Genomic DNA, 26,366 nt, shown 5'->3' with positions numbered 1-26,366 from the left:
GCTTAGTATGCACAAGACCCTGAGTTCAATCTAACACCACAGGGAGTGAGGGGTGGGGAGAAAAAAAGAAAGAAATGACTTTTTTTTGGGGGGGGGGGAGGTGCTGGTACTAGGGCTTGAATCTGGGCCTGAACCTGTTCCTTAGATTTAGCTTCTTTGCTCAAGATGGGCATTCTATCACTTGGGCCACAGCTTCTCAGCTTTTTGGTAGTTAATTAGAAATAAGAATATTAGGGACTTTTCTGTCTAGGTTGTCTTCAAACTTCAGATCTCAGTGTCCTGAGTAGCTAGGGATACAGGTGGTCAGCTTCTTTCTACTTTAGTTCAGAGCTCCTTGAATTCAATCTATTAATCTAGTAACCAATGCATTAATCTATCCAGGTTAATCCATTCAATTCTGATCATTCCTAATTATCGTCTACCTTAAAGCCAAAATCACCTTACAGAGAAGGACATCTACTTGCATGTAAAATTGAGATTACAGTATCAAAGTTTTCAAAACTCATCTTTCCTCAAGTTCCTCAAATGAGTCATGCTCTTGTATACATGGTATCCTTTCTTTTCCTTCCTTCCTTCCTTCCTTCCTTCCTTCCTTCCTTCCTTCCTTCCTTCCTTCCTTCCTTCCTTCCTTCCCTTTCTTCCCTCCCTTCGTTCTTTCTTTTTTTCTTTCTTTCTTCCTTTCTCTCTTTCATCAAAAATATTCTTCCCTCCTATCCATCCTTTGAGATTCATGCTTGGCTGACTTTCACTTAACCCACCTCAGCCATCAAGCTGAAGCATTGACTTGCTCCAATTCCCCCATGGGCCTGTGAACATGCTGTGGGCATTTTCTACACTAAAAATGACAGCTCTGGTCTGGGTCTCCCATGGTACTGAGACCCCTTTCAAGGAACTTCTTGCTGGTTGTGGGATCCTCAGTATGTAGAATAAGGTCTGATTTAAGAATCAGCTGAAAGAATCAGAGATTTAGGAAATGATGTAATAGAGGCTCCACTGAGAGAAACAATCAAATTTCTGTTTTGCATTTAAGTAGAAGAGGATTAAGATGGAATGAGTATAAATGGGTGTCATTGCTTCCCAGACTGCACATATTAAAGAAAGTCTCAATAATTTGGGCAGAAGATGAACTTGCCCTGGTACTATCTGGAGTCTAGGTTTGAAGTCGTGGCTGTGTTTCTTGCTGTATAGTGACTCTCTCTTGGAGCCTTCACTTGTAGCAACCATGGAGGTAGATACCAGGTGTCTCTAAAACAAAGATGAACTGTTTTGAAACTGGATAGATTCAAAGATTGCATCTCCCTTATTTAGCTACACTTATGTCTTATTTAGCTTCACTCCTCCCCTTGTACACATATTTTTAAATAGGCTTAAGCTCATCAGAGAGCATCCTTACTCATTCCTCCTCCACAGCTGACTCCGCAAGCTGTGTACTAAGATAAACAGAGCATCTGGTAAGAATCTCTTGGCAGGCAGTAGGCAAGAGCCACAGCAGGTACAATTCCATCTATCACTGGATGGACTTGGCTTAGAAGATTGTGTTCCTTGATCCAGCCCAACACCAATGTTACTGGGGCCTGGTGGCAATATAGGTAAAATAGTACCTGAAGGCACTGACAATGTGGGTAGACTAATGCTACCTGAGAACAATGCAGGTGGATTAGTAGTACCTGGGCCAGGTGGCAGTGCATGTGTACTAATGTGTACTAGGAGAACTATTTTCTTTGGACATGACAGGCCCTTTGATCTTTTATTAAAGCCACTTAGAAGATTTTTCCTTTTTCTTTCATGACCAAGACAATTTATATAAAATTAACTACTTTATTGTTCGCCTCAAAACAGGCCCTAGAAAGTAGATGGTCAGACAGGATCAAGGTTCTGGAAGCACCTGGAGCAGCAAACTGAAGGAAGGCTTTCCAAGAAAGAAAATCTTAGCACTGACTGTTTCTTAGTCTGGTCCTAACATGGCTGCCTAGATTATAGCCTGGGGAGGCTAGTCACCTGGCTCTCCTCCCACCCCAGCACCAAATAGCTCTGAGACCTGATGCAAGATGCCTCTTCTGGGCCTCATTTCCCTAGAACAAAAAGGAGCCAAGTTGAAGAGGTATCTTGGGCATGCAATGGAAGGTCGACAGGCTCTTTTCGGTAATTTGGAAATTCTAAAGGACAGTATGTATCCCTCTTTGCAGAGATCATGGAGCCAGTTTGCACTGGCTTTCTCCTATCTAGAATTTCTTTTAGCTCAGCCGATGACATCAGCATGGTGATGTCAGCATGACATCAGACCACCATTCTTTTGACAGGGATCCCTATACCCTTGGTTAGTGCAGAGAGGACAAATAGTGGGATGTTAAATGCTGGCTGGTGGGGGCATATTTCATATTTCAGACCTAGGAGGGGAAGTACTGGAGAACATGAGGGTCCTGAGAAGGTTGGGCCTTTAATGAGTCGCTCTTGTCCTTGTCACTGGACCAGAGCCACGGTGGAGAAATGTCTTCGTGACCCTTGACAGCCGAGATACCATGGTGACGAATGAGGCAGGTACCTGTTCCAGGCGGCACTTGAGTACGGCCCACTCCACATCCCAGGCAGCCTTGTCGCTGGCATACTGCTGCTGTAGCCGTAGCCTCGCATGTTCATCCTCCCGCAGCTCTGAGCGGAAGTCCTCCAGCAAAGCCTTGAGGGCACTGAATAGTTGCTGGTTCTCCACCACCTTTAGGAACAAGGAGATATGCCCCATTACCTCTCCCATAAGGATTCACTAAGCAGGAAAGGGAGAAGCTCTGGCTATCAACTAGTGCTTTGGGCCTCTTTCTAGATTCCCAGATAAAGCATACAAGACAATCTAGCATCTGACATTGGTGAGAGCAGGAGGATCCCACTGCTGACCAGGGGACTCCTGGGGCTGAAATGAAGGACCAGCGGGATCAGCAGGAAGGCTAAGGGAAGGCTGTCCCTGGGCAAAGGGCAGCTGTGTTCTGAGTCTGGAGTTGGGCCCACGCTGAAGATGTCTCCATCAGAGGTATTGGGGCTCTGGAGGAGCAGAAGCAAGGACACTGTAGGCCACAAGGAGTCCCTGAAGCCAGGCTGCCAGGATGATCAACCCCACTTCACACAAACAGAGCTCTGAATTGGGTCAGGTGCTCTGTCATGGGGCTGCAGGTATGACAAGACACATAACACACATCTCCATATACGCTGCCACTCTGGTGTCAGCTATTGAACTAGAAGGGAGTTCTTGAAGGCCTAGTAACTTCATAAACATAGGTGGTCATACTCTAACTGTGGTTACTAGGAAGGTATGGGAAATAATGATTTATAATTAAAACCTAAGGTGAAATGCTTAACTTGCTCATGCAGGCTTGCTTATGGTTCCCCTGAGATTAGTTGCCTGTCCTCAACCTTTCTGTGTCTCAGTCCTCCTCACTACCCTCATGTATAAAAACCAGTTCTGCTTGTTCATCTTGTTCCTGCCCCAGCTCCTCCACTATTTCTGCTTGGGGGAACCAGGCCTGGCCCATCCTCACATGAGGTTGAACACAATCCTTACCTCAGATCAACACATGGAGAATAGGTTTTTTACTAAACATCTGTTTGTTCTTCACTTAAAAGATGTTAGACTTTTTAAACCCTGCCTAGCCTTTTGAAATCCTGATTTCTATCTGACCATGGTGCCAGCATGAGCACTATATCAGTAAGTCCAAATGACTTAGCCACACACTTTCTTGATAATACTGGACATAATAGTCCTTCTCTCCTAATTAGACAGAAGGCACCAAAGCAAATCCAGGATTTGGGGGTATTCCTGTTTGGTTCACTAAATCAAGAGGAGGAATAGAAATTATGTCTTGCTGGATGTAGATAAGCTCCACCTCAGAGATAGAGCCCACACTTAGACAGAAGCCTCTGTGCTCAGCTGACACAGTGCCCCATGCAGCAAGTGCACAGGACTCCAGGTGTGGGATCTGTGTTCAGGTTATGCGCACTCAAGACTTCACGCTTCAGTTCTGCCTCTCAAGCCATCTATCTAATCCACAAAATCAATAGAGAAGGTTAAATGTAGATAGGAGAATTTAAGATGTACTGATATACAGTTAGATACAATACAGCTGAATCAAAAAACATATTTAATATGAGCAGATTAACTGAAAACTCTATAGATGTCTCCATAATGGAACCAAGAAGTTACAGGATCAGCTACAGTAGTGGAGTGGGTTAGCATTATTGCTCTTGGATTTTCCTCACCTTGAATACAAATTTTGGTAAAAAGGTAATCAACTCCTTTTGTAATAGCCCTACAAAAAATAAAATACTTAGGAGTTAACTAAAGAAGTGAAGGACCTCTATGATGAAAACTTTAAAAACCTGAAAAAGGAAATTAAAGCAGAACTAAGGAAGTGGAAAAACCTCCCATGCTCCTGGATTGGGAGGATTAACATCATGAAAATGGCAATATTGCCAAAGGCTATCTACAAATTCAATGCAATACCTATCAATATTCCAACCTCATTGCTTTAGAAATAGAAGAAGCAACCCCAAAATTTATATGGAGCAAAAGGCATTAAGAATTTATTATTCAGGCTGGACACTGGTATCTCTCATCTGTAATTCTAGCTATTCAGGAGGCTGAAATATAAGGGCCGTGGTTCGAAGCCAGCATAAGTAGGAAAGTCTATGAGATTCTTATCTCCAATTAACCACCAAAAAGCCAGAAGTAGAAGTATGGATCAAGTGATAAGAGTGCTAACATTGACCAAAAAAGCTCAGGGACAGTGCCCAGGTCTAAGTTCAAGCCCCAATACTGACACGCATGCACACACACACATGTGCACACACATACACACACACACACACACACACACACACACACACACAACATTTAATTCATTTAATTCATTTAACATAGAAAAAAATCCATCAATACTCTATAAGTATCTGAGTATAAATAAGTTACTACTATAGGCTCATGAACTAAAGCGGCAATTAATGCAAAGCAGATATTCAGAACTCTATACCAAAAACACCTAAAAGTCATGTAAGGGTAAAAAAATAATAGATTATACAAGTGCATTAGAGTGAGAGAAGGTGTCAGAACAATCTTTTCAGAAATATACATCTTCAGAGTTGGGTGTGGTGCTATATGCATGTGCTCTTAATACTGGGGGCACTGAAGCAGGAAGATTAAGAGGCCAGACCCAAGAAAGAGAAAAAGAGGGAGAAAGAAAGAATTATATACCTTTACACGAAATGTGCTGGAAATTACACAGTTTATGATAGATTCATAATTCATTTAGTATTTTCATCCTTGTACTTTTACATTTAAAAATTTTATTTTTGCATCAAATAAATTTTATTTATTTTTATTTATGTCAGTTTTGAGGCTTAATTCAGGGCCTGGGCACTGTCCCTGGGCTCTGTTGCTCAAGACTAGCACTCTACCACTTTGAGCCACAGCTCCACTTCCAGTTTTCTGGGGGTTAATTGGAGCTAAGAGTCTCACAGACTTTCCTGCCCAGGTTGGCTTTGAACTGCAATCCTTATATCTCAGCCTCCTGAGTAGCTAGGATTACAGTCGTGAGCCACCAGTGCCTGGCTGTGTCAAAGGAACTTTAAGCATAAAATAGCAAGGATAATTTTGATCCTATCTTTGGAGCCACTATCTAATTTTTACTGAAGAGAAAATGGAGAACCATAAATAGGTTCTTACATGTAACCAACCACTTTCTTTCTTTCCTTCTTTCTTTCCTTCTTTCTTTCCCTTCCTTCCTTCTTTCTTTTCTTCCTTCCTTCCTTCCTTCCTTTCTTTCTTTCTTTTTTCCTTCCTTTCTTTCTTTTGTCAGTTGTGGGGCCTGGGCTCTGGGTCTGGGTGCCTCAGCTCTTCAGCTCAAGGCTAGCACCCTACCACTTGAGCCACAGTGCCACTTCCAGCTTTTTCTGCTTATGTGGGGCTGAGGAACTGAACCCAGGGCCTCAGACATGCAAGGCAAGCACTCTACCACTGAGCCACCTTCCCAGACCTAACCAACAACTTTCTATGAATTTCAAGTTTCATATGGTCTCCGTCTGCTTTTCTCAGCTCCTCTGCCACCTGACTACTAATAAGATGAGAATCAGAACTTGATAGTCCTTTTGCAGATTGAAAATTTGGCTTTTCTGGAGACAAATCAAGTTCTTTTTGGCATTAGCAGCTATCAAATTCAATAAAATTAAGTCCTAATGTTTTTATGCCCATTTGAGTCAGAGCAAGCAGCATACTGTTCTATGGCCCAAGGATGATATTAATCTTCATTGAATGCATTACAAAATGCATTCAGTGAAGATTGGGTTATTTGGGGATAAAATTGGTCAAAGGAAAAGAGAGGCCCAGAAAATGGATGCTACTGGTACTGGTTCTCATAATGGCCTGGGATCAGTATGTGGCATGCAGGGTGCCAGGGCAGCTTCTGCTATGAATGCACCACAGCCATAAATAAGCAAGATTCTTCTATATGATTTTTATGAATCCACATAAAACCAGTAATGGTAATTACTACTATTAACTGCTTCCTATGGGCATAGAGGTGCTAAGTTTTTCACCTCTATGACCTTACTTCTATATCACATCAATCCTGGGTGCATTCATTTATGTTCCATATTTCACAGATGAAGAATTGCAGTTTAGAACATCTTAACAGCCAGGGTCTCATTATTAAGGAAAAAGGAGCCAGGATCACAAGTCTTGCCCCCCATTAAGGCCAGACAAATCAAGCCAGAAAAATTCACCCTCCCAAATATTATACCTTGCCAAATTTTCTCTTTTAAATTCGACTTAGAAAAGCATTTAATGTGTGAGAAACTAATATGGTCTCCTTTATCATGGAATAGTAACAATGAGAAAGCTGAAAGAACGTCTACAATCTCTCTCTCTCTCTCTCTCTCTCTTTCTCTCTCTCTCCCTCTTTCTCCCATACACACTTCTTCCTGGTGCCCCTTGCAGAGCGAGATTCTGGGTAAAGATGCCCCAAATCAAGTCTAGGATCAAATTAGGACTCTGGCCCACTTAGATTCTTATACAGAATGTCATTTTTATGCAGTTTTCTGAACCTTTCAAGCTAAAGGTCTAGATATGCTACCTTTGGGTTGTTGATTTAAGTATAGATCAGCTTTAACACAAAAATCTGGCTGTCAATCTCCTTAGAGATCTGCGGACTGGGTTTCTATCAAGGTCAAGGAATAAAGTGGCTTTGTAATTTCTTCTTCCTACATTGAAGGGTATTTCAGCCATTTGTAGCTCATATCTCTTGGGTGAGGCTTAAAATAATCCTAAAATCAAGATCAGGAGTTTGACTGCTATAATGTGTCACACTTTGTAACAGGTTCAAGGTTGTATCTTCCTGTAATACAGCCACTCTGCACGTCTACAATAATGAATAAATAATGAATAAAATAAATATAAATATTGTTCATAGGAAACAAAAAGGAAGTTATGGATAAGGTAATATACCAAGATGTTTGAAATACAATTCTAGTACCTATTTTTCAAAATTTCTGCAATATACGCATCAAGTGAAATCATAACTCTATAAAACTGTGAAACTATCATCCTCTCTCTTCCTTTCAACTTGCCTTAGAGCCATGAGCTTTGATGTCAGGTTTAATCTGAAGGTAAAATGGATATACTGACTTGTCACTATAGGCTAACCCACAAAAAGCCAGGCACAAAATAGAGGTGATGACCTCTACCTCCTATTTATTTAGACTATTCCACAGAGGCAAGTAAACCATGAGGCCAGATGACCTGATCCTAACCCCCAATCTTTGCATGTGTAGTTCCTAGATGATACATATGGGAGGGGGACATGATGCAACACTCAAAGGCACATCCTGTACCCACAGGAATCCAGGGAGAAGCCCTTTATTGGGAGATCAGCCAGAAATGCTACATCGGCACATCCTGTAACATTTGTATAAAGAAGCTATTCATCATTCTTACTACTACTGCCATGTTCAGGTTAATTTGAAGACTCCTTACTAAAATCACTATCTCCCTGCAGATACAAGAGTGAACTATTGAAGCTCCAAAGTATAATCTGAAATGGAAGGACAGATGCATTTACTGTAATATAGAATCATTTGTCTTTCCCCCAAGAAGGTGCTTAGGCATCCCAGCCATGTGGATTCTATGCCTGCAGACTTCACAATTTCCACCAGAGCTCCTCATAATAAATACAGGTGTATGAAACACTAATGTCAAACATATTTAGCATATGCTAAATATATTTAATATCTGATAACAATTATAAATAGTTATCAACTCCCAGGCTTAAGTAATCAGGACAGATCTGATGAAAATGGATGAAAGAAATCACTGCACAGTTTAGATCTTTGTTATCAGCTGTGAAAGGAAGGTGTAAACTGTTGACTGTGATGAGCTCTGGAAAGGAGAGTGGACAGACAGTCCTTTCCTTAGGCACGCTTGGATGCATATGAATTTTTACTGACGTGTGTACTGTTTTCACAGTAATGGAAACAAGAGAGACAAATCACAGCCAAGATGAATGTTTCATGATCTCAAGCTCTGGTCTGGTTTCTTGTAGTTTGAGAATAGTGAGTCTCTTAAGTGAGGTTGTAAAGCTACAGTCTCATGAATAAACCACAGTGTAACACACACAACTAAAGTATAAAAGCTACAAAGGCTCAAGAAGGGAGCTTGCTTATTTGCTTGCTTTCACAATAGGAGGGAGCCCATGCTGGCCTAGAACTTCAATCCTCCTGTCTCCACTGGGACTATACTGCACTACCACACCCAGTTACAAAGGAAGTTTACTCATTAAAAAAATAATAATAAGCTGGGATACTAGTGGTTCATACCTGTAACCCCAGTTACTAAGAACACTGAGATCTTAGGATCAAAGTCTGAAGTTAGCCCAGGCAGAAAAGTCCATGAGGCTCGTATCACCAATTCACCAGCAAAAAGCCAAAAGCAGAGTTGTGGCTTGAGTGATAGAGCACCAGTATTGGGCAAAAAAGCCAACAGAGAGAGTTAGAGGCCCGGAGTTCAACTACTGGTCCACACACACAGACCCAGACACACACAGACACACACACACACACAGCCAAGATGGGTCATAGTTTTGACCTACTAGCTTCTTCTATAATAGTTGTTATTTCTGGAAGTTTTTCCCCTTGGCCTAGATAGACTGAAAGCCATATTGTGAGTACTGGAGAGAACCAAAGTCCAGGAAGAACAGAAAACAAAAGGCTCATTAGCTGAAAGGAGGGTGACTTTTAGAGCAGACCCCAAGGCCTTCACACCACAGCTGAGCTGTGGACCAGGGACAAAGGTCTCTACTCCCACTCAGGCTTGAGACTAGACCTAGTCAGACACTTTAGTGAGCAGCAATAGGTGATACCTTAAAGATGAATAGAGAGCTTATTAGGAACTTGGTTAGGTTCTCCACATTGATGTATGGCTATTATAGTAAGGAGTATAAATTATGGCACATCCCCAAATGAGAGCGTAGGTTGCCTCTAAATTAATTATGTTGATGCCCAGAAGACTTGCTGGTTCTGGAAGTACTAACAATGGAGTGTATAAACAGTCTTAGGAATGCCTCAGATGCCTACACAGCAGTGAGCATGGAGCTCTGCAAGGACTGCAACTAGCTTTCGGCCTCCGTTCTTTTTGTTTCTTTTCTTTTTTCCTTGTACTGGGGCTTGAACTCAGGGCTTGAGTGTTTTCACTTAGCTTTTTCCTCTCAAGGCTAGCATTCTACCACTTAAACCATAGCTCTACTTCCGGCTTTTTGGTGATTAATTGGAAAGTCTCATGGGCTTTCTTGCCTGGGCTGGCTTAAAAAATGTGATCTTCAGATCTCAAACTCCAGAGTAAATAGGATTGCAGGTATGAGCCACTGGCACCAGGCCAGGCCTCTGCTCTTACAGACAAACTGATAGTGCATACTGTGCACAGCTTAATCACTGCCCGGAGACAGAGACCTTGCAACTAAAGATTAGGAAACAGGTAACCTTTTTCAAATGTTTATCAACTTGCTTTTTTTCCTAATTTGTTCCTGAGGTGGGTGGTTACATGTCATTATTTTCTAAACCTTGCTGGACATAATAAATGTTGCCATCTACCAGCTATAAGAATGTGCAATATGACGCAAATCAAAGATCGAGGCCTGAGAAATTTTGCTACTTGTTCATTATCCTTGGGAAAGCAGTTTGGCCACATTTCCCATGCTGTTTATGGCTCTGTGAGGTTCTCAGGGCTTCTGAAAAGGCCCGGGGTTTTACACAGCAACTCTCTGAGGCATGTGCACTGGCTCTGGCTTCCAGGCTTGCAGGCTAATACCCGTGCCACTCAGACTCAAAGCTTCTAATGGAGAATGTTCACTCTCAGTGAAACAGCTGTTGCATACAGTAGAACTCATTAATCTTCTGTCCTCAGCCGCAATGCATTGTGCACAGAGATGGACTGTCAGTGCTGTGGATGGGTGGATTCAGGGAAAGGCAGGCCTGATCAGAATCAGGCCTCTACTGTGTCAGCTCATTCTACCACACACTGTGTGGAGCAGAAACCCACATGTTTGTCCCCATTTTTAAGGGTAATCACTAACAATCAGCATCAGAAGGAGCAGAAGGCAAAGGGAGATAACATTAAGCTATCCTGAGAGTGAGGTTACAGTAGAGTGACTTTACATTAGTTTCCATCCTCAGAGTAACATTTTCCATGACTGCTGTCTGGAAAATTAGATTTGTTACATTTTTTCCCTTTTCCAAAGCACTGGGGTGCATATATGGGAAACACCCACCATGTAGTCTTCCATGCAACAGGTTGATGTCTGAGTAAAAACCATCACAGCTAAACACAGATATTTTAGAAGATTGAATGGGAACATCTCTTTAAAATAATGGAATGTGGCTTAGTGGTAGAGTGTTAGCCTTTAGCAAAAGCTGCTCAGGCACAGTGCTTAGACCTTAAATTAAAGCCCAAGGATTGGCAAAAATAACAATACCAATAATGATAAATTACCAAATTTCGGCTAGGTGCTGGTGACTCACACCTATAATCCTGACTATTCTGAAGGCCAAGAGTTGAGGATCTCAGTTCAAAGCCAGTTAGACAAAGAAAGTCTGTGAGATTTATTTCCAATTAACAAACAACAACAACAAACAAACCAGAAGTAAAGCATGACTCAAGTGGTAGAGCACCAGCCTTGAGCAAAAAAGCTAAAGGACAGCACTTAGGCCCCGAATTCTAGCTGCAGTACTGGCACACATACAAAAAAGGAACTGCCAGCTTTGAAAACACTATTAGTAATGTTTTGGTTTCTAACTAGATCACACTGCTGGAAATCTTATTCCATGATCTAAAATCTCCCCATGGACACACTTCCTAATGGTTGTGAGTAAAGTCTTCTTTGACAGTATAAGCTCCTTCCTAAGTGACATCATTCAGAGTAAGGAAAGGGGTGGTATAGGCAGAGAGTTGCTGTTTCATGTAAATATTTGATCTATATATGGAAGGAAGGCCATTGAGAGAAATCTCAATTATCCTCTTAGCCTGCACTGTGAATACTGCTACTCTTCCTCATCTGGATCAGAGCCAAAATCCTGATGACAATCTTCTACCACATGACCCACACACAAAGCTCTGGGCAGAGGGGCTGGGTGGGAGAGGACTAGCAGCTGTGGAGTCTGGCACACAGTGCTTTTGCATGCCTGTGACTCCAAGGCCAGGGTCTCACCCAGTGTCCAGCTGGCTTACATCTTCACCCCAGCTCACAGGCAACCCAGAGGTAGGGGATGTCAGGCTTCATTGCAGGAGTTCCCTCTGAGAAGCAAAGCAGGCTCAGAAGGGACTCAGAAATCTGGCTGCAAGAAAGCTCTATTACAAGGTATCTCTTGGGATCTCAATTCTACAAATCTACTTTAGCAGACATTTTATATTAAAATGCAAAAAAAAAAAAAAACCCAAAGAGCTTGGAGTTGTTGGCTTATATCTGTAATCCTAGCTACTCAAGAGGCTGAGATCTGAGGATTATGGTTCATAGCCAGCTCAGGCAGATAAATCTGGGACACTCATCTCCAATTAACAAGCTCAAAGTAGAGCTGTGGTTCAAGTGTTACAGTGTTAGCCTTGAGAGAAAAAGCTAAGGACAGTACCCACGCCTTTAGTTCAAGCCCTATTACTGACAGGCACACACAGGCAGCACACACATACACACATACACACATACATTATCATATTTTGGTTTATTAATAACCAGAGTCTATTTCTAGGGTGCTTGGGGACAATAAACATTACTTAGTAACATTGAAATTCTACTTCTCTACATAGGCTTTAATGTTTCCAAGGTGTCATCAAATATTTTTATTTGGGACATTAGGATTCAAATGGCCAAAAAGACCTGAAATACTTTATATTTGGGATTTAAATAAAAACTGCCTGATATTTCTTTCTTATAAATGATGTTATCAAATCATTGATGTTGGCAATGGCTGTTGAGCTAAACATCAACACAAATGCTCTGCAAGTCCTTTTTCTTGCTGTGATAAGAACATTGCACTAAGATTTTCTCTTCTTGGAAGAACAGTCAACCATTAACATTCATAAATGGTTTCCAATATTTATTTTTTCCTCCTGACATATATATGCTGGATCAAGGGAGGGAGTGGACAACTCAATGGATCTGCTCTTACTAAGGTCATTAGTTGTATGTACAAAGCCAAACCACATCATGGACTGATATAGTAAGACTAAAAGGCCAAATAAGTCCAGTGCTCGTGGCTCATAACTGTAACCCTAGCTACTCAGGAGGCTGAGATCTGAAGATCATGGCTCAAAGCCAATACAGGTAGAAAAGTCCATTAGATTCTAATCTCTAATTAATCATGCAAAAGCCAGAAGTATGATTTTAGTAGTAGCATGTCAGCCTTGAATGAAAAACCTAAGGGACAGTGCCCACGCTGAGTCCAAGACCCAGCACCATCACTTTTTTTAAAAAAGAAAAGGTTGAATGACATGATTTCTTGCGAAAATTCAGCCTCACAAAAAGTCACAGATAGTCAGAGTCACGTAAAGGATTTTCTGTGGTTGGGAATACCAACATATGGAGTAAGACTATACAAACATGGCCTAGGAGCCTCCTCTCCCCATATGCACAAAATGATGGGCTTAAATCTAAGCACCCACCTGCTTGTTGAGTGGTCCTCCATCCAAAGTCTGCAGCCGAGGTACATGGTCACCAGTCTGTGCAGGAGTATGTGGGGAATGCTCCCCTACTGGAAAGCCACAGCCTTGGTCACCATCATCTCGGGCTGGTCTTTCCACCTGGTGACCCCCCTGGACTCCTAGTTCACCAAGCCCAGGGAAGGTCTCTGGATGTTCACTCTGAAAGCAGCAACATATGATAAACACAGCTTTGCATAGGCCTTTTCTCACTGTAGGCCAAATTTTTGCACCAACTGGCATCAGGGCCTGGGCCCAGGCAATCTACCCACTTAAGCTTCCTTAGCACTTGGAGCTGTCTACAAGTAGCCTAATTTTTATTGTTTGAGGGTAACCAGATGGATTATCAAATCTTTTTCTTCAGTCTTCTCCCTAAAAATGCTCATGTTGTCATTTCATTCATTGGTATGTCGTCCTTTTAGATAGCATAGGATGGGCACTTGATTTATTAGAAAAACAAGTAAGAAACTTTACTTCTCATAAATGGGTATTGCTTACAGTTATAGGGTTTCCTTTTTGATTCTGTCACTTACTACCTTTTTTGTGTGACATGAGAACACTCATAATCTACCTTCAAAGCAAATTTCAAGACCCAATAATACATTGCCAATTATAATGGCATTATAAATTTAATCTCTAGACTTATCTATACTATATAACTGCAACTTTATACACCTTGACCAACAGTTACTCACTTTTCCAACTGTCAAAGCCCTGGTAACCACCATTCTACTCTGGTTCTACAAGTTTGAAGTTTTTGGATTCATATAAAAGTGCAATTATGCTATACCTATGTTTCTGCATCTGTCTTATTTCATTTAGTATAATGCTCTCCAGATTTAATTATATTGTTGCACATGACAGAAATTTTTTCTTATTTGCAAAGCTGAACAATATTCATATATATATATATATCACATTATATTTATCCACTCATCCATCCATAAGTAATTAGAGTGATTCTATATTCTATTGTAAAAAAAAATTAGCTATAGTTTTAAAAATAGGAGAGATCAACAGAAAGCCCTACAATCAATTATTTACAAGATTTGCTTAACGATAATTTTCTATGGATCCTTGAAGGCCATTTGAATCAATTTTTAAAGACTTTGTTCACCTTGAAGAAAGAGAATCATTATTCATAGTATTACTAAAACTTACTTATGCTGTTCACTAGAGTGGAAAACAGACAAAAGGCCTTTGGGAGCTCAGTGCTTTGAAGTAGCTGAGCAAGTAGCCCAGCACTCAACATCCAGCCTAGTAGCTCCAGCCTATGCTCACCAGAAAGCAAAGCCTATGGAGATAGAGGTCACTCTACCTTCACTTCAGCAATAAACCAATCACAAAGCAAAAAGCTCTGTCCTGTGGCTATTTATGGATCTAGGAATTGAGATATGATGGGGAAAACATACATGAGTTCCAGAAGTGACAAATTAACTCTGTGAGATCCTTATAAAACTGGATGTGGTGGTACACATATAATCCCAGTAACTCAGGAGGCAGAGTCAAAAGACTTTAGAATTTGGGAAAAAGTAAAACATACACATACACGCATGCACACACAGACACACACAAATTATCAAAAACAAAAGAAAAAAATGAAGGACTGGGGGATGTAGCTCAAGTAGTAGGATGCTTATCCAGCAAGCATGAAGCCCAGGGCTCCATCCCCAATAGGACAAAATAAAACAAAACGTTATAAAGCTGGGTACCAGTGGCTTATGCCTACAATCCTAGCTACTTCCAAAGGCTGAGATCTAAGGATTTAGGTTCGAAGCCATCCTGGGCAGGAAAAGTCTGAGAGACTCTTACCTCCAATTAATCACCAAAAACCTGGAAATAGAGGTATGGCCTAAGTGGTAGAGTGCTAGCTTTGAGAATAATAAAAGTTCAGGCATAGTGCTCAGGCCCTAAGTTCAAGCCATAGGACCAACATGCACACACACAAAAATATAATTGTCTTGGGCTCTAATATCTGGGAACATGAACTAAAATGGGAAAGAGGGCAAACATTTAAACCCAACTTTTTTTTGCATTTAATCACTACATTTATTCAAATTAATTAATTATACATTTTGCTTTGACAATGGTCATTATCTTAAAAGAGTCATCTGGTTTTCCCACATTAAAAAGTATATTGTTAATTGCAGTCAACTAACTATGAGAGCCCAGAGGCTGCAGCAACACAGACACTGGACAGCGTAGGGATAGGGACTCCATGGTCCTTAGCATTTTCATCACATGGTTCTCACTGGGCTGAATTCTAGCTATTATAAACAGCAAGGTTGAGTGAGATGGTAAAGGAGATATCAGGCAGAGCACCTCAGTAGATTAATAAATCCAACAGCAAAGGAAACGACAGCAACACTTCGTTCTAGAACAGAGCTAGGTCAAAGCACAGCACAGAATTCTTGATTACATGTATCCCTGGACAAGCCATTGCATTTCTATAGCCTGGACTGAAATTTACAAAAATAATTGAAAATAACAGAACATGATTTTGTAGGAAGTGAAGGGCAACAGTGTCTGAGGGTCAAGAACAAAGCACACAAAGAGAATGAACTCCAGAGTGGCATTACCTCAGTGAAATCCTCTCCTCCCTCCTCCATCTGCTTCCCCTGCCGCCAGTGTTTCAGTAGCCACCTGAGCTTGACATAGAAGAGGAAAATGTTCTGCTTTAAGGACCGAAGCTCCTGCTGCAGCAGATTCTTCTCATCACTCCAAGTTCGCTCATGGAGGGTGTTCTGTAAAGCCAGGCTGTTCATCTCCAGTTCTTTCCACCTCAAGGCATACAGGTGCTCCTCTTCCATCTTGAACAAGAGTAAAGAGGAAGTGTAACATGTGTCTTCTTCAATTTGCCACTCAAACACAACTAGAGGGCTTTGCAAACTGTTGGTCAATCTAGACCACTTTCCAAGGAGGATGTGAAATACAGGAGGATGTGAAATACAGGAGGATGTGAAATGCAGGAGCATTTCTCCCCTCCCCCCCACCCTATACATGTAGGGTGATAAATGACTTGAAATGTTTACTATGTAAAAAATCCTTAAAGCATTTTGTGATCAGAAGCAAGTACTGTTTCAAGGGAGGAAATTGTAGACATTTATTGCTGTCAATATCTCACAGTGGTTTTAGATTATTTCTAAATCCTTTCAGGAGACTTGTTTCTTGGATGTGTAGCTTACAGTCATTAAATTCATTCCAATTTTCCTCTATGCAAGTATGTGACACAGGGCATGTTGAATGCCAAAAAGCCAATCCTTTGCTTTTACTTTCTGAGCACCATGGCTCCTCACCTCTGACAGAGAATATCAAGCTGATGGAAAGTCCACCAAGAGCTGGGAAGCCAGAGTGGCTACCTGTAACTGTGAGCAAAAAGACAAGGTGGTAATTATGTCCACATTTAAGATTTAATGTTCCTATCAGATATGCCTATCTCTGAGGGAAATAACAAAATTCCTGGTTCTTAATTTGGTGACGTGTCTTTTCGTTTGGGCTCAGCTAAGTTTCTTTTTCACTCACAGTTGGCACTCTCTCTTCAGCAGAGCCTCTAGTCCAGAATTTTGCTGATTAATTGGCGTTTCATGCATTTTTCAGCCCAAACTCGCTTCAAACTTCAATGCTCAGAGCTCAGCTTCCTCAAATAGATAGGGTTACAGGTGTGAGTCACCAATCTCTGGCTTACATTCCTGTTTTCTTTCTAAACACTTACTGGCATGCTTCGAAGCCATCAAAAATCATTAGGCATCAATCCTGACTAGGCCAAAGGATGCAAATAAAATCCCATTTTGCAACTAAAGGTACAAGAATAATCTCTGTAGTAGCCATAACCACATGAGAGCAAAGGCTTCCATGCAACACACCAAAACTGGGTTTAGAATGTCAGCCTTACCATTTATTAGATTCCCTCTCCTGATTTAATACTCCCTCTTATGCTAAAAGCCAATATACTGGTAATTCTCAGGAACCCTGGGGTAGGACTAATGGCTGTCTGTGAATGCTACCCAGATGGTTAAAGTATTAAATGAAGGCCAGTCAAGAGAAGTGTGAGGGCTCTGGGCAGGACCAGAGTTCTACAGATGCCCATAGCCAATGCCCTAATACCTGCTGTACACGTACAGCTAAAAACTGGCAATTTTATCCACCTCAGCAGCTCTCAGAGGTCTGAGGCTGGTGTGGACACAAGAATGCATGAGTCCAGAGTGAAGGGTAACTTGGTACATTGGAAATTTCATGTCTGCAGCTCCTCCTCTGCTCTGCTCTCAACTGATTCACAGTGGGAAGGCTTCAGTTTCCTTGGAGACTACATGAAGGCTGCACAAGCTGCTTTGAAGACATGATGGAAAGGTGTTGAGACTCCAGATGCTACACCTTCAAGGGGCATTCCCATGCCCTTTGTATGTAGCACCTTCTCCCATCCAGGTTCTCTTTTCCTCTCTTTCTCCTCCTAAGTGTCCCGTAGGAGGCCTCAACTGCCTCTTAAAATCACACAGCTAGGTCTTCCTTCCCCTAGGGACATAAGAGGATACTTCCATTTCACTTCTGAATATGCCCAGAGAACAAAATCTCCCACTCTGAAGTTTCATCTTCAGCATACTCCTCGATGGTGAACCCAGTGTTACATATACAGGGGCCTTGCCACTGTCTTAGCATCTTCACTGATAAGCTCACGTTTCAAGATATTTTGGAGGCTATGCTAAATAAATGAACAATTTAAATTAGGAATTTGTCTCCTAAGTGACCAAGGCATTTTCTTTTGGTAATGTTATGTGAGACAGCGGAGAACACTCAGTCCTAGCCTTCAGCTCTGCCAATCCCCTGTAACCCACTCAGATGCCCCTGGCCTCAGTCACCACATGGCCATAGGCATAGAACATAGACTCCTTGCCAAAGTAGATTCCAAGATACACTGGGTCCTTCATGGTAAACAGTATAACATCAAGGGACACACCATTCAGGATCCACTTCTCTGTTTTGTTTTAAAGAAGCAGCTATCTTCCAAGAATACAAAAAGGAGAAGTAGCTATGGCAATTCTGAGCCTAGAGATTCATCTCCAACTTAATTAGGTATGAGGGTATCAGAGATCACAATGTCCTGGGGAGGATTGGAACTAGAAGTGCCTGCATCTGTGGAGTCCCTTCCACTGAGAACTCTGGGAAAGGATTTAGTGGATAACAGATAATTAGCCTGTATTAAGTTATTTGAAAATGGCTAAAGAGTTAACCAGGCCATAGCTCAGTTACTGGCAGCTTCTTCAAGACAATGGTTTAGGGTGAGTCTATGCTTCAGTTTAAAAAAAAAAAAACTGGCTTGATAATCAGTGTGACTGACCTAATTCCATTTGCATTTAAGGCCCGGATTTGATATTAGTTTGTGGTAAAATTAGACTAGGTATGAGAAGGCTTCCTAATACCACAAACACACTTCTTTATTCTCATCTTAAGTTTTGCTTTATGTGGTTTGTTACCCAAAATCAATCACAGTCCAGTAATATTAAATCAAAAGTCCAAGAAGGACAATTCAGTTTAAAATTACATCTTGCTATAAAGCCCAGGCTGGCTTTGCAATCCTCCCTTTCTCTACCTCTGAAAGTGTTGAGGTTACAGGCATATATGCCCTGCCATAAATTTTAATTAAGATTAACTATCATGTGTTGTTATAATGGCTATATTTTATGATTAGTCATTGTTAGTCTTTTATTGTGTTTAATTTGTAAGATAAATTTGATCATAGGTCTTCATACATACAGAACTGGCAAACATAGTATATAAGGGTTTTGATTCCATTTGTGATTTTGAGAATCCACAAAGCAGCTAGGTGCCAGTGGCACATGCCTGTAATCCTAGCTACTCAGGAGGCTGAGATCTGAGGATCGCCATTCAAAGCCAGCCCAGGCAGGAAAGCCCATGAGACGATTATCTCCAATAAACCACCAGAAAAGCCAGAAGTTGTGCTGTGGCTCAAGTGGTAGAGACTTTGCATTGAGCTGAAGAGCTGACAGTGCCCAGAGTTCAAGACCCACGACCGACCAAAGAAAAAAAAAATCCACAAAGCAACTTGCAGTGTGTGAGACAAGTGTATTGAAATCCACAAAGCAACCTGCAGTGTATAAGACAAGTGTATTAAAAAATGTCCCACAGAGCAGAGAAATGGAACTTGGTGGGGGGGAGCACCACTGGGTGATATGTCCATATGCTTATGGGTCATTTAGCCTGTACATGATTGACAGCATTCTTTACAAATGCATACTGATGTCTTTTCTGAGGAAGGCTGCAGGCTAAGAAGCAATTGTGTTGAAATGCCTGTGAAATATTTACCTTGTGGATCTTGTTTGTAAATGCCTCTGTCTCCTCTTGATGCAGTCTGGTCGCCTGCACGAGCTGACCCTGTAGCTCTTCTATCGAAACACTCTGCTCAGGTAAAACAGGGGAGCCCCTGAGCTATCAGTGGGATAAAGGAAGGGGTTTAGTGGAAATGAGAACTCTGCTTGACGTGATGACACAGGACAGACATCCGTACAAGCTGAGACATACATGGGAGACACAGCACATGGGGCTGCAGCAGTGGAGTGACTGTGGCCACCTCCCCTGGGGCTTCTCACAGGAGAGCCTGACACTTGGAGTGCCATGGCTACCTGTCGGGCTAGGTCATGGGCTAGTCTACCTGCCCTTCACCTCTATCTCTCACCTAGAGGCAGAGTGTAAGTGGAGCCTTGGCATCTGAACTTCACCCCCAACCACAAACTAGCCCCGGAAAAGGAAGCCAGGCAGGGTTTATAGTTGGGGGTCCTTGCCAATATAGCAGCTTCTAGCTTTTGAAATATGCTAGTTGTAGAACTGAGTCGAGAATGGCCACCTATCACTCAGCTGCGTAGATTCACTTCCTGAGTCATATGGGGATCTCTTAGGTTGCACAACAATTCTGTTCAGGTATGTGCTTATTAGGAATTTCCCTGTCTACCAAACATGCCTTCCATTCACCTCGGCAATGTGACCCTGGGTGCTCAGGGTAGATGGGGTAGGGCTATTCCCGAGGCCAAATACTACTGTTAAGCCTCTGAAGGGTACAAACTGCCTGAGAGGAACAACACAAAGACATCTGTATATTATATTCAGGCTAAAACCAGACACAGAATTTGTATTTTTGTTGGTGGTGACTTAATCCTTAAGTCCACACGGCCATGGGAGAGAAGTCAGTCATTACTTTTTAAATTAAAATGTGTTTTGTTTTTAAAAGATGGAAGCCGTGATACTAAAAATTTTAAGCATCATTAAAATTAAAGCAAGATATTTGCCCACTCACTTGAGCTACTTGAAGATAGGTGATTTATAAAGCTAGGAATTAGAGTGGACTGTTGCAATAAAACCATGTCATTTCCCTGGCTCTTTCTCTCCCAGGGGATCACTGTTCCTCTCCAGGATCTGAGGCTATGCGGTTGTCATGAGTGAAGATCATGCCCCCAAAACAGGAAATGTAGAAACAAATGTGGAAAGCCCTTCACTTAGCACTGCTGGGTAATGGAGAACACTTAGAGGAAGAATGAAGGAAAGGAAATCAGAGACCCCTGGGATTCATCAACTTTGCAATCAAATTTTAAAAGCTAGATTGAAACTCATTCAACTGTAAAGAAACCCAAGAACTTCTGAGAACATTAAATGCTTAAGTTGCCAGTTGCTGGAAATTAATCTTTTATCTGAGTTTTCTTTGAAAAGAGGTATTTCTCTATTGGTTGAGTTTACCCCAGTGACTAGTTTTTCATTTCTAAAAGCCCTGTGTTATTACTTTCAAATATGTGGATTTTTAATGGTAGCAACTTTTTCTTGTCTCATGTTTGCTTGTCTTTTATAGTTCTGAACACACTTATTGCACAGTGTCTTATTGATACATTTGAAGGTCTTGAGTCAAATCCTACAGTGTGCTTACTCCTGCCCTGTCAGATAGCTTTTTGATTGTGTGCTTGTAGTTCTGCAAGGTGAGTTCATTTTCAATGGGTAGTCTATGTGTCTTCTATGTGTTGGATGAGATTATATCTCCAAGGTTAGTTTTGTGTTTGCAGGAGGCATCAGTAAAATACCAATTCCTTGGGCCTTCCCATACCAAATGGGCAAGATCACTTCAAAGCTTGACCATGACCCCGGCTCTGACTCCTTCTATTCCCAACTCAGAGCCCTTGGTGGGTGGTTGAGTGTCCTATTGTCTCCCTCCTCCCTGGCAACTATAGGCTAATGTTTCTCCTGTTCATTCATGTCTCTTGGCAGGTGCTAGGCACATGGCCTAGTCTCTAGTTCCCTTGGAGGTACTGCAACCAAGAGTCCTGGTTACCAATTCTGGTAACTATTCTCTTAACCCATCCACCTAATGATCAGATAATACTTTCATTTTCAATTCTAAAATAAATTCCAGTCTTAAGGATTACTCTGACTGTCCTGATAACTCAGTTATATAAATAAAAGGATATTTTCTGTTTCATTCAACCAATACTGATTGGGTACTCAAGAGTACTAAGCACTGGAGTCAAAGCAGTAAATGAAGCCATCGAACCCTGTCCTTAAGAAAGAGCTGCAGAGTTCAGGTGTTTCCTACTTGCAGCAATGTTTCCATGTGGCCTGGACTGCTGACTACCAGCTTTAGTTTCCAGTTACATGCTATTCTACAAACTTAAAATGCAAAGGCCCTTCACATTTCAATGCATTGGGTACCATCAGAAAGCTTTATACTTTTAAGGTATTAAAACAAATGTCCTAATCAAGTTTAATAAAGAAAAAGGATAATCAATGCAAATTAATTTCTATTTTCAGGTTGAGTATCCATTATCCAAAAATGCTTGGGACCAGGAGATTAACATGTCAGACTTTTTTTGTATTTGTATTTTTGCAATTGTATTTCTATTTTTCTATTTGTAGTTATATTTTTTGCATGTATATGATTCACATTGGGATAGGCCAAGTCTAAACAAAAAATCCATTTGTGTTTTGTATGTACTTTATACACATGGACTGAAGATTACTTAATACAATCTTCAAAAACATTCAGTGCATAAATTTTTGTAGTATAGAATTTTATCTCTCTGGAGTCATGTGGGTAGCTCAAAAAGTTTTGGACTTTGGAGAATTCTGGACTTCAAATTAAGGCTACTTAATCCATATTACACTAAACTATTTGATTTGGCTTCAATCTTAATAAACATTTTATTATTTCAAACAAGTAGATAAGCCTCATATTTCATTATATGGCTATCCTGTTTCAGCCACACCTTTGAGAGGTCACAGAAGAGGACCCTTGAGGTCTTGTGAGGGTGTTGGCCAAGAATGTCTGATTTCTATCTAGGCCTATAAGAAGTTTATTTTCTTGGATTATTCCTTTTGGCTAATGGAATATTAAAATTCCTGACAGCCACTCCTAGCCAATGTGCCAATGTCACTCCAGTGTTACAAAGAACAAAATACAAACACATTATAGCAAAAGTTTCCATCTAGAATGACTCTATTGCCACATAACTGCATACAAGTACATACATTCGGGGAACGTTTCATACAACATATAAATTTCCTCTAGGAAAAAAAGCACATTCCTTCATCACTAAATTCCCAAAGGCTTGATTCTAAAATCCATCCCTTGTTCACTTACCTATGATCCTGATCATACACTACACAAATGCCTCCTGAGCTGTGAATGCAGTTTTTCTGTTGGTGTATTTTGGTTTTACAATACTAGAGTTTTAACTTAGGGTCTCACACTTGCTAGACAGGCACTCTATCACTTGAGCCACTCCACCAGACCTTTCATGTGTTAATTTTATAAGATAAGGTTTTACTTTATGCTCAGATCAGCCTAGATTTGCAATCCTCCTCTTTGTTCTTTCTCACACTGCTGAGATAACAGGCACACATTGAAATGCCCAACCATTGGTCAAGATGGAGTCTCCTAACTTTTTTTGTCTAGGCGAGTCTCAAATCACCATCTCCTGATCTTAGCCTCCCAAATGGCAAGGATTAAAGGCTTGAGCCCCTGTGTGGTATATTAAAAAAAATACCATGCCTACTTGTTTCTGAAGCTGTGAAGATATTAATCTTGACATCATGACCACTCTTCTCCCTTGTTAGCATTCTGAATGCCCACAGAGTCTGTGTAATGCTGTGAAATAAAACTTCTGATAGGCCTACATAGAGGACATTTCTAGACATCTCCTAAGAAGCTAGCTTAATTCCCCCCCCCACATGATTCAGAAAATAACATCACTATCTCAATAAACAGAAAGAAAAGAGTCAAGCTGGAGATGTAGTTCTAGTGGTAGAGCACCATCCATGAGCAAGCAAACCAAATGAGCACAAGGGCCTGAGTTCAAGTCCCAGTATCAGCAAACAAAACAAAATACAGAAATGCTTTTCATTATGGGTCCTATAATAAATACTCAGCAATGCAACTTACACACCAGGACTCTACAATGCCTCCATTACCATGATTTCACTTCTGGTGGGCTCCATTTTATCCTTGCCAGTTCTGCCACCACTCCTTTCAAACGCGGGCTATGAGGTCAACACATGTGTACAAATACTTGGCATAAATCCCACACAGTTTTTCTGCGGTTGGTATTCACAGCTGAGGCATAGTGATCTCAGATGCTCGGTGTGCTTCGATGATTAAAGGATAAAAGGAGGAGCCAGGGAGAAAAGCTCTTTGAGATTTCTGACCCAGAAACTCAATCCTCTGGGCACAGGCTTGGTTTCATTTATATGTGAAATCTGACCAGTGTCCGTGCTTGGCCACTTCTCATTCAGAACTATTTTTAAGGGGCCTGGCACATTCCACCTGAAAAAATCTATACACTGTGCTCTTCACAAATGTGAATCTCTCAGCATGTTTAATGGGAGGTAGAGGGGAAGAGGCCAGCACACGGTGCTAGCATCTGGCCAATCAATATCTACAGGGATGAACAGGCAACAGACTTCCTTCTGAAGTCTGTTGGGCTGTCTTTAGTTTTTTGGGATTTTTTTTTCCCCAAGTCTTCTTGTTCACAATACACATCAGGCACTGGGCCTGCTGAGGTATATATGGGGTAGGTTTACTCTGCCTCCTCTTTCTATATAGTGCAAGATAGCCTGTGGTAAGCATCAGGAAGCCTATCTTTAGTTTTTAGTAGTTAAGGTCTACATAGTTGTATTAATTGTGGATGTTCGGGGGCTCTGACTTTTGTTTATTCTAGTTGTGGTTGTGTTAAGAATGTTAGCCCAGCTGGGTGCTGATGACTCACATTTGCAATCCTAGCTACTACTCAGAAGGCTGAGATCTGAGAATCAAGGTTCAAAGCCAACTCAAGAAGAAAAGTCCATGAGACTTGCCAGTTAACTAGCAAAAAGCCAGAAGTGGAGGAGGAAGGGAGGGTTGGGAGGGAAGGAAGGAAGGAAAGGAAAAAAAAAGGGAGGGAGGAAAGAAGAAGGAAGGAAAAGAACAAAAGAAAAGGGAAGAAAAAAGAAAAAGAAAAGAAAGCTGGTCTGGAAACACCTTGCTTTCTCTAAGTGTAGTGATGGGTGGCCGCCGAGCAGCAGTCCTCTGTCCGCTGGCAGTAAAAGACAGACTTTTATTTATCTCCTTGGTGTTATTACTGCTGCTGTTGGTACTCCTGTAATTTAAACATGGCTAAAATATCATCTTCCAAACTAACAACTTATCTTCTTTCTCTATCCCCGAATATGAAAATGTCTAAAGTCAAATTCACAAATGGGGCTTGATCCTTACAGACAACTTCAGAAATTCACAAAGCTGTCTCTTCTTTTGTGCTAGTACTGCTGCCATCTTCCCAGCCCCCCAGTAACTAATGACAAGGAGCACAAAGAGGACTCCACACAGCTACAAGTAGTTGGCCAGAGGACAAAATCAGTGGTTATTTAAAGGGCAGTGTTAAGAGGACATAAAGACAACTGCTAGCAGCACATCTTCAACTGTATTCATGCTGGCCTCTTTCAGGATCAGAATATCTGGGCTGGGGCTCAGGGTGTGGCCCAGTGGCAGTGTACTCCCCAGGCAGAGCATCTGCAAGGTCCTGAGTTCTATCCTTTCCCATCCAAGGGAAGAGAAAGGAAGGAAAGAGAGGGGAGAGGGAGAGAAAGGAGGGGCCAGTAGAGGAAGGGAGAAGAGGGACAGGTAGAGAGGGGAGGTAGGAAGGGGGAGGGAGGAAGCTGGTGAGGGGAGAAGGGGAGAAGGGCAAAAGGGGGAAAGAGGAAAGGGAGAGAAGGGAGAAGAGGAAAAGAGGGAAAGGGAGAAGAGGGGAGGTTAAGAAAGGAAGGGAAGGGGCACATTTGTCTTTTGTCAGTGACTGAGTCATGGAGTCTTTAACACAGAGAGCCTTTTTGGGTTGAGCTGCTGTTCCAGGGGAGCTCTGTATGCCATTTCCATGATAGCTTTTCACAAACATATACTGCTCACAATGAATTTAGGGGTCTTTCATTAGTCCTTGTAAATGCGCCCTTTCACATAAACATACATTTCACAACCAGGTTAGCCAGACTATGGCATCATCCCTGATCCAGGCCCTACAGGGACTGACAATCAGCCCTTCTAGCCAAAGGAAGCACTGTGGACATATTGAAGGGGCTTCATGAAAAGCCTCTTTCAAAATAGAATGTGTTTGCATTCTCAAGTTTTCTCTTCCATGTGAAATGCCTTTGTGACTACAAATGTCAGAGGGAAGGATGAAAGAGGAAGGACTCATGAGTCCTGATTAACACTCCAGTCCCTTCTAGGAAACAATGCTCCCTCCACTAGGCCTTCCATTAAAATAAGAAAGTGAAATGACTACCAAGGCAGGTAACTGGCTGTATGGTCAATCCTCTGAGTGACGGTGACTAGAAACACAGCCCAGGAGAGGTCAGGCTCGGTGCTGACTGGCTTCTCTGCCAGAGCTCAGAATCTAGTTTGTGACCAATTTGCCTAGAGGCTCATTAGTAAAGGCTTCACTTCCCAGGCCTCATTTTCCTCATTATGGAACAAGAGAGTAAGTCTAAAGACCAGCCATTCTCCTTTGCTTTAAGTGAATTACATGTGTCAGTGATCCCCATGTCACCATATGGTACCATCCAGCGTGGCTTATCTGCCTCTTGTGGATGTTGCCTGTCCTTGTCATTTAGCCAAGTGTTTTATTTTTCTCCGTGCTAG

At 41.6% G+C, this 26,366-nt stretch overlaps 1 protein-coding gene and 1 pseudogene across 11 annotated transcripts in view; both read right to left on the bottom strand.

Moving 5' to 3' along the window:
• Window positions 1-26,366, bottom strand: part of Mtcl1 (microtubule crosslinking factor 1) — a 132,754-nt gene that overhangs the window by 25,387 nt on the left and 81,001 nt on the right. For 8 of the 11 annotated variants that reach the window (XM_070029576.1, XM_070029569.1, XM_070029570.1 and 5 more), the window contains 4 exons: window positions 19,532-19,654; window positions 15,793-16,023; window positions 13,178-13,375; window positions 2,543-2,710 (listed from right to left, as the gene is read on the bottom strand). In XM_070029576.1, the coding sequence (XP_069885677.1) occupies window positions 2,543-2,710; window positions 13,178-13,375; window positions 15,793-16,023; window positions 19,532-19,654 (720 nt within the window). The remainder of the gene's footprint in view (window positions 1-2,542; window positions 2,711-13,177; window positions 13,376-15,792; window positions 16,024-19,531; window positions 19,655-26,366) is intronic. The other 3 variants (XM_070029575.1, XM_070029581.1, XM_070029578.1) reach the window with 1 other exon arrangement.
• Window positions 24,213-24,335, bottom strand: LOC138832686 (small nucleolar RNA SNORA51; annotated as a pseudogene).

The sequence above is a fragment of the Dipodomys merriami genome, unplaced genomic scaffold (assembly GCF_024711535.1).
Source record: "Dipodomys merriami isolate MVZ:Mamm:240054 unplaced genomic scaffold, mDipMer1.0.p SCAF_2, whole genome shotgun sequence".
NCBI classification, from domain to species: Eukaryota; Metazoa; Chordata; class Mammalia; order Rodentia; family Heteromyidae; genus Dipodomys; species Dipodomys merriami.
Note: the sequence above shows the minus strand (reverse complement) of the source record. Positions and strands in the feature narration are given on the sequence as shown.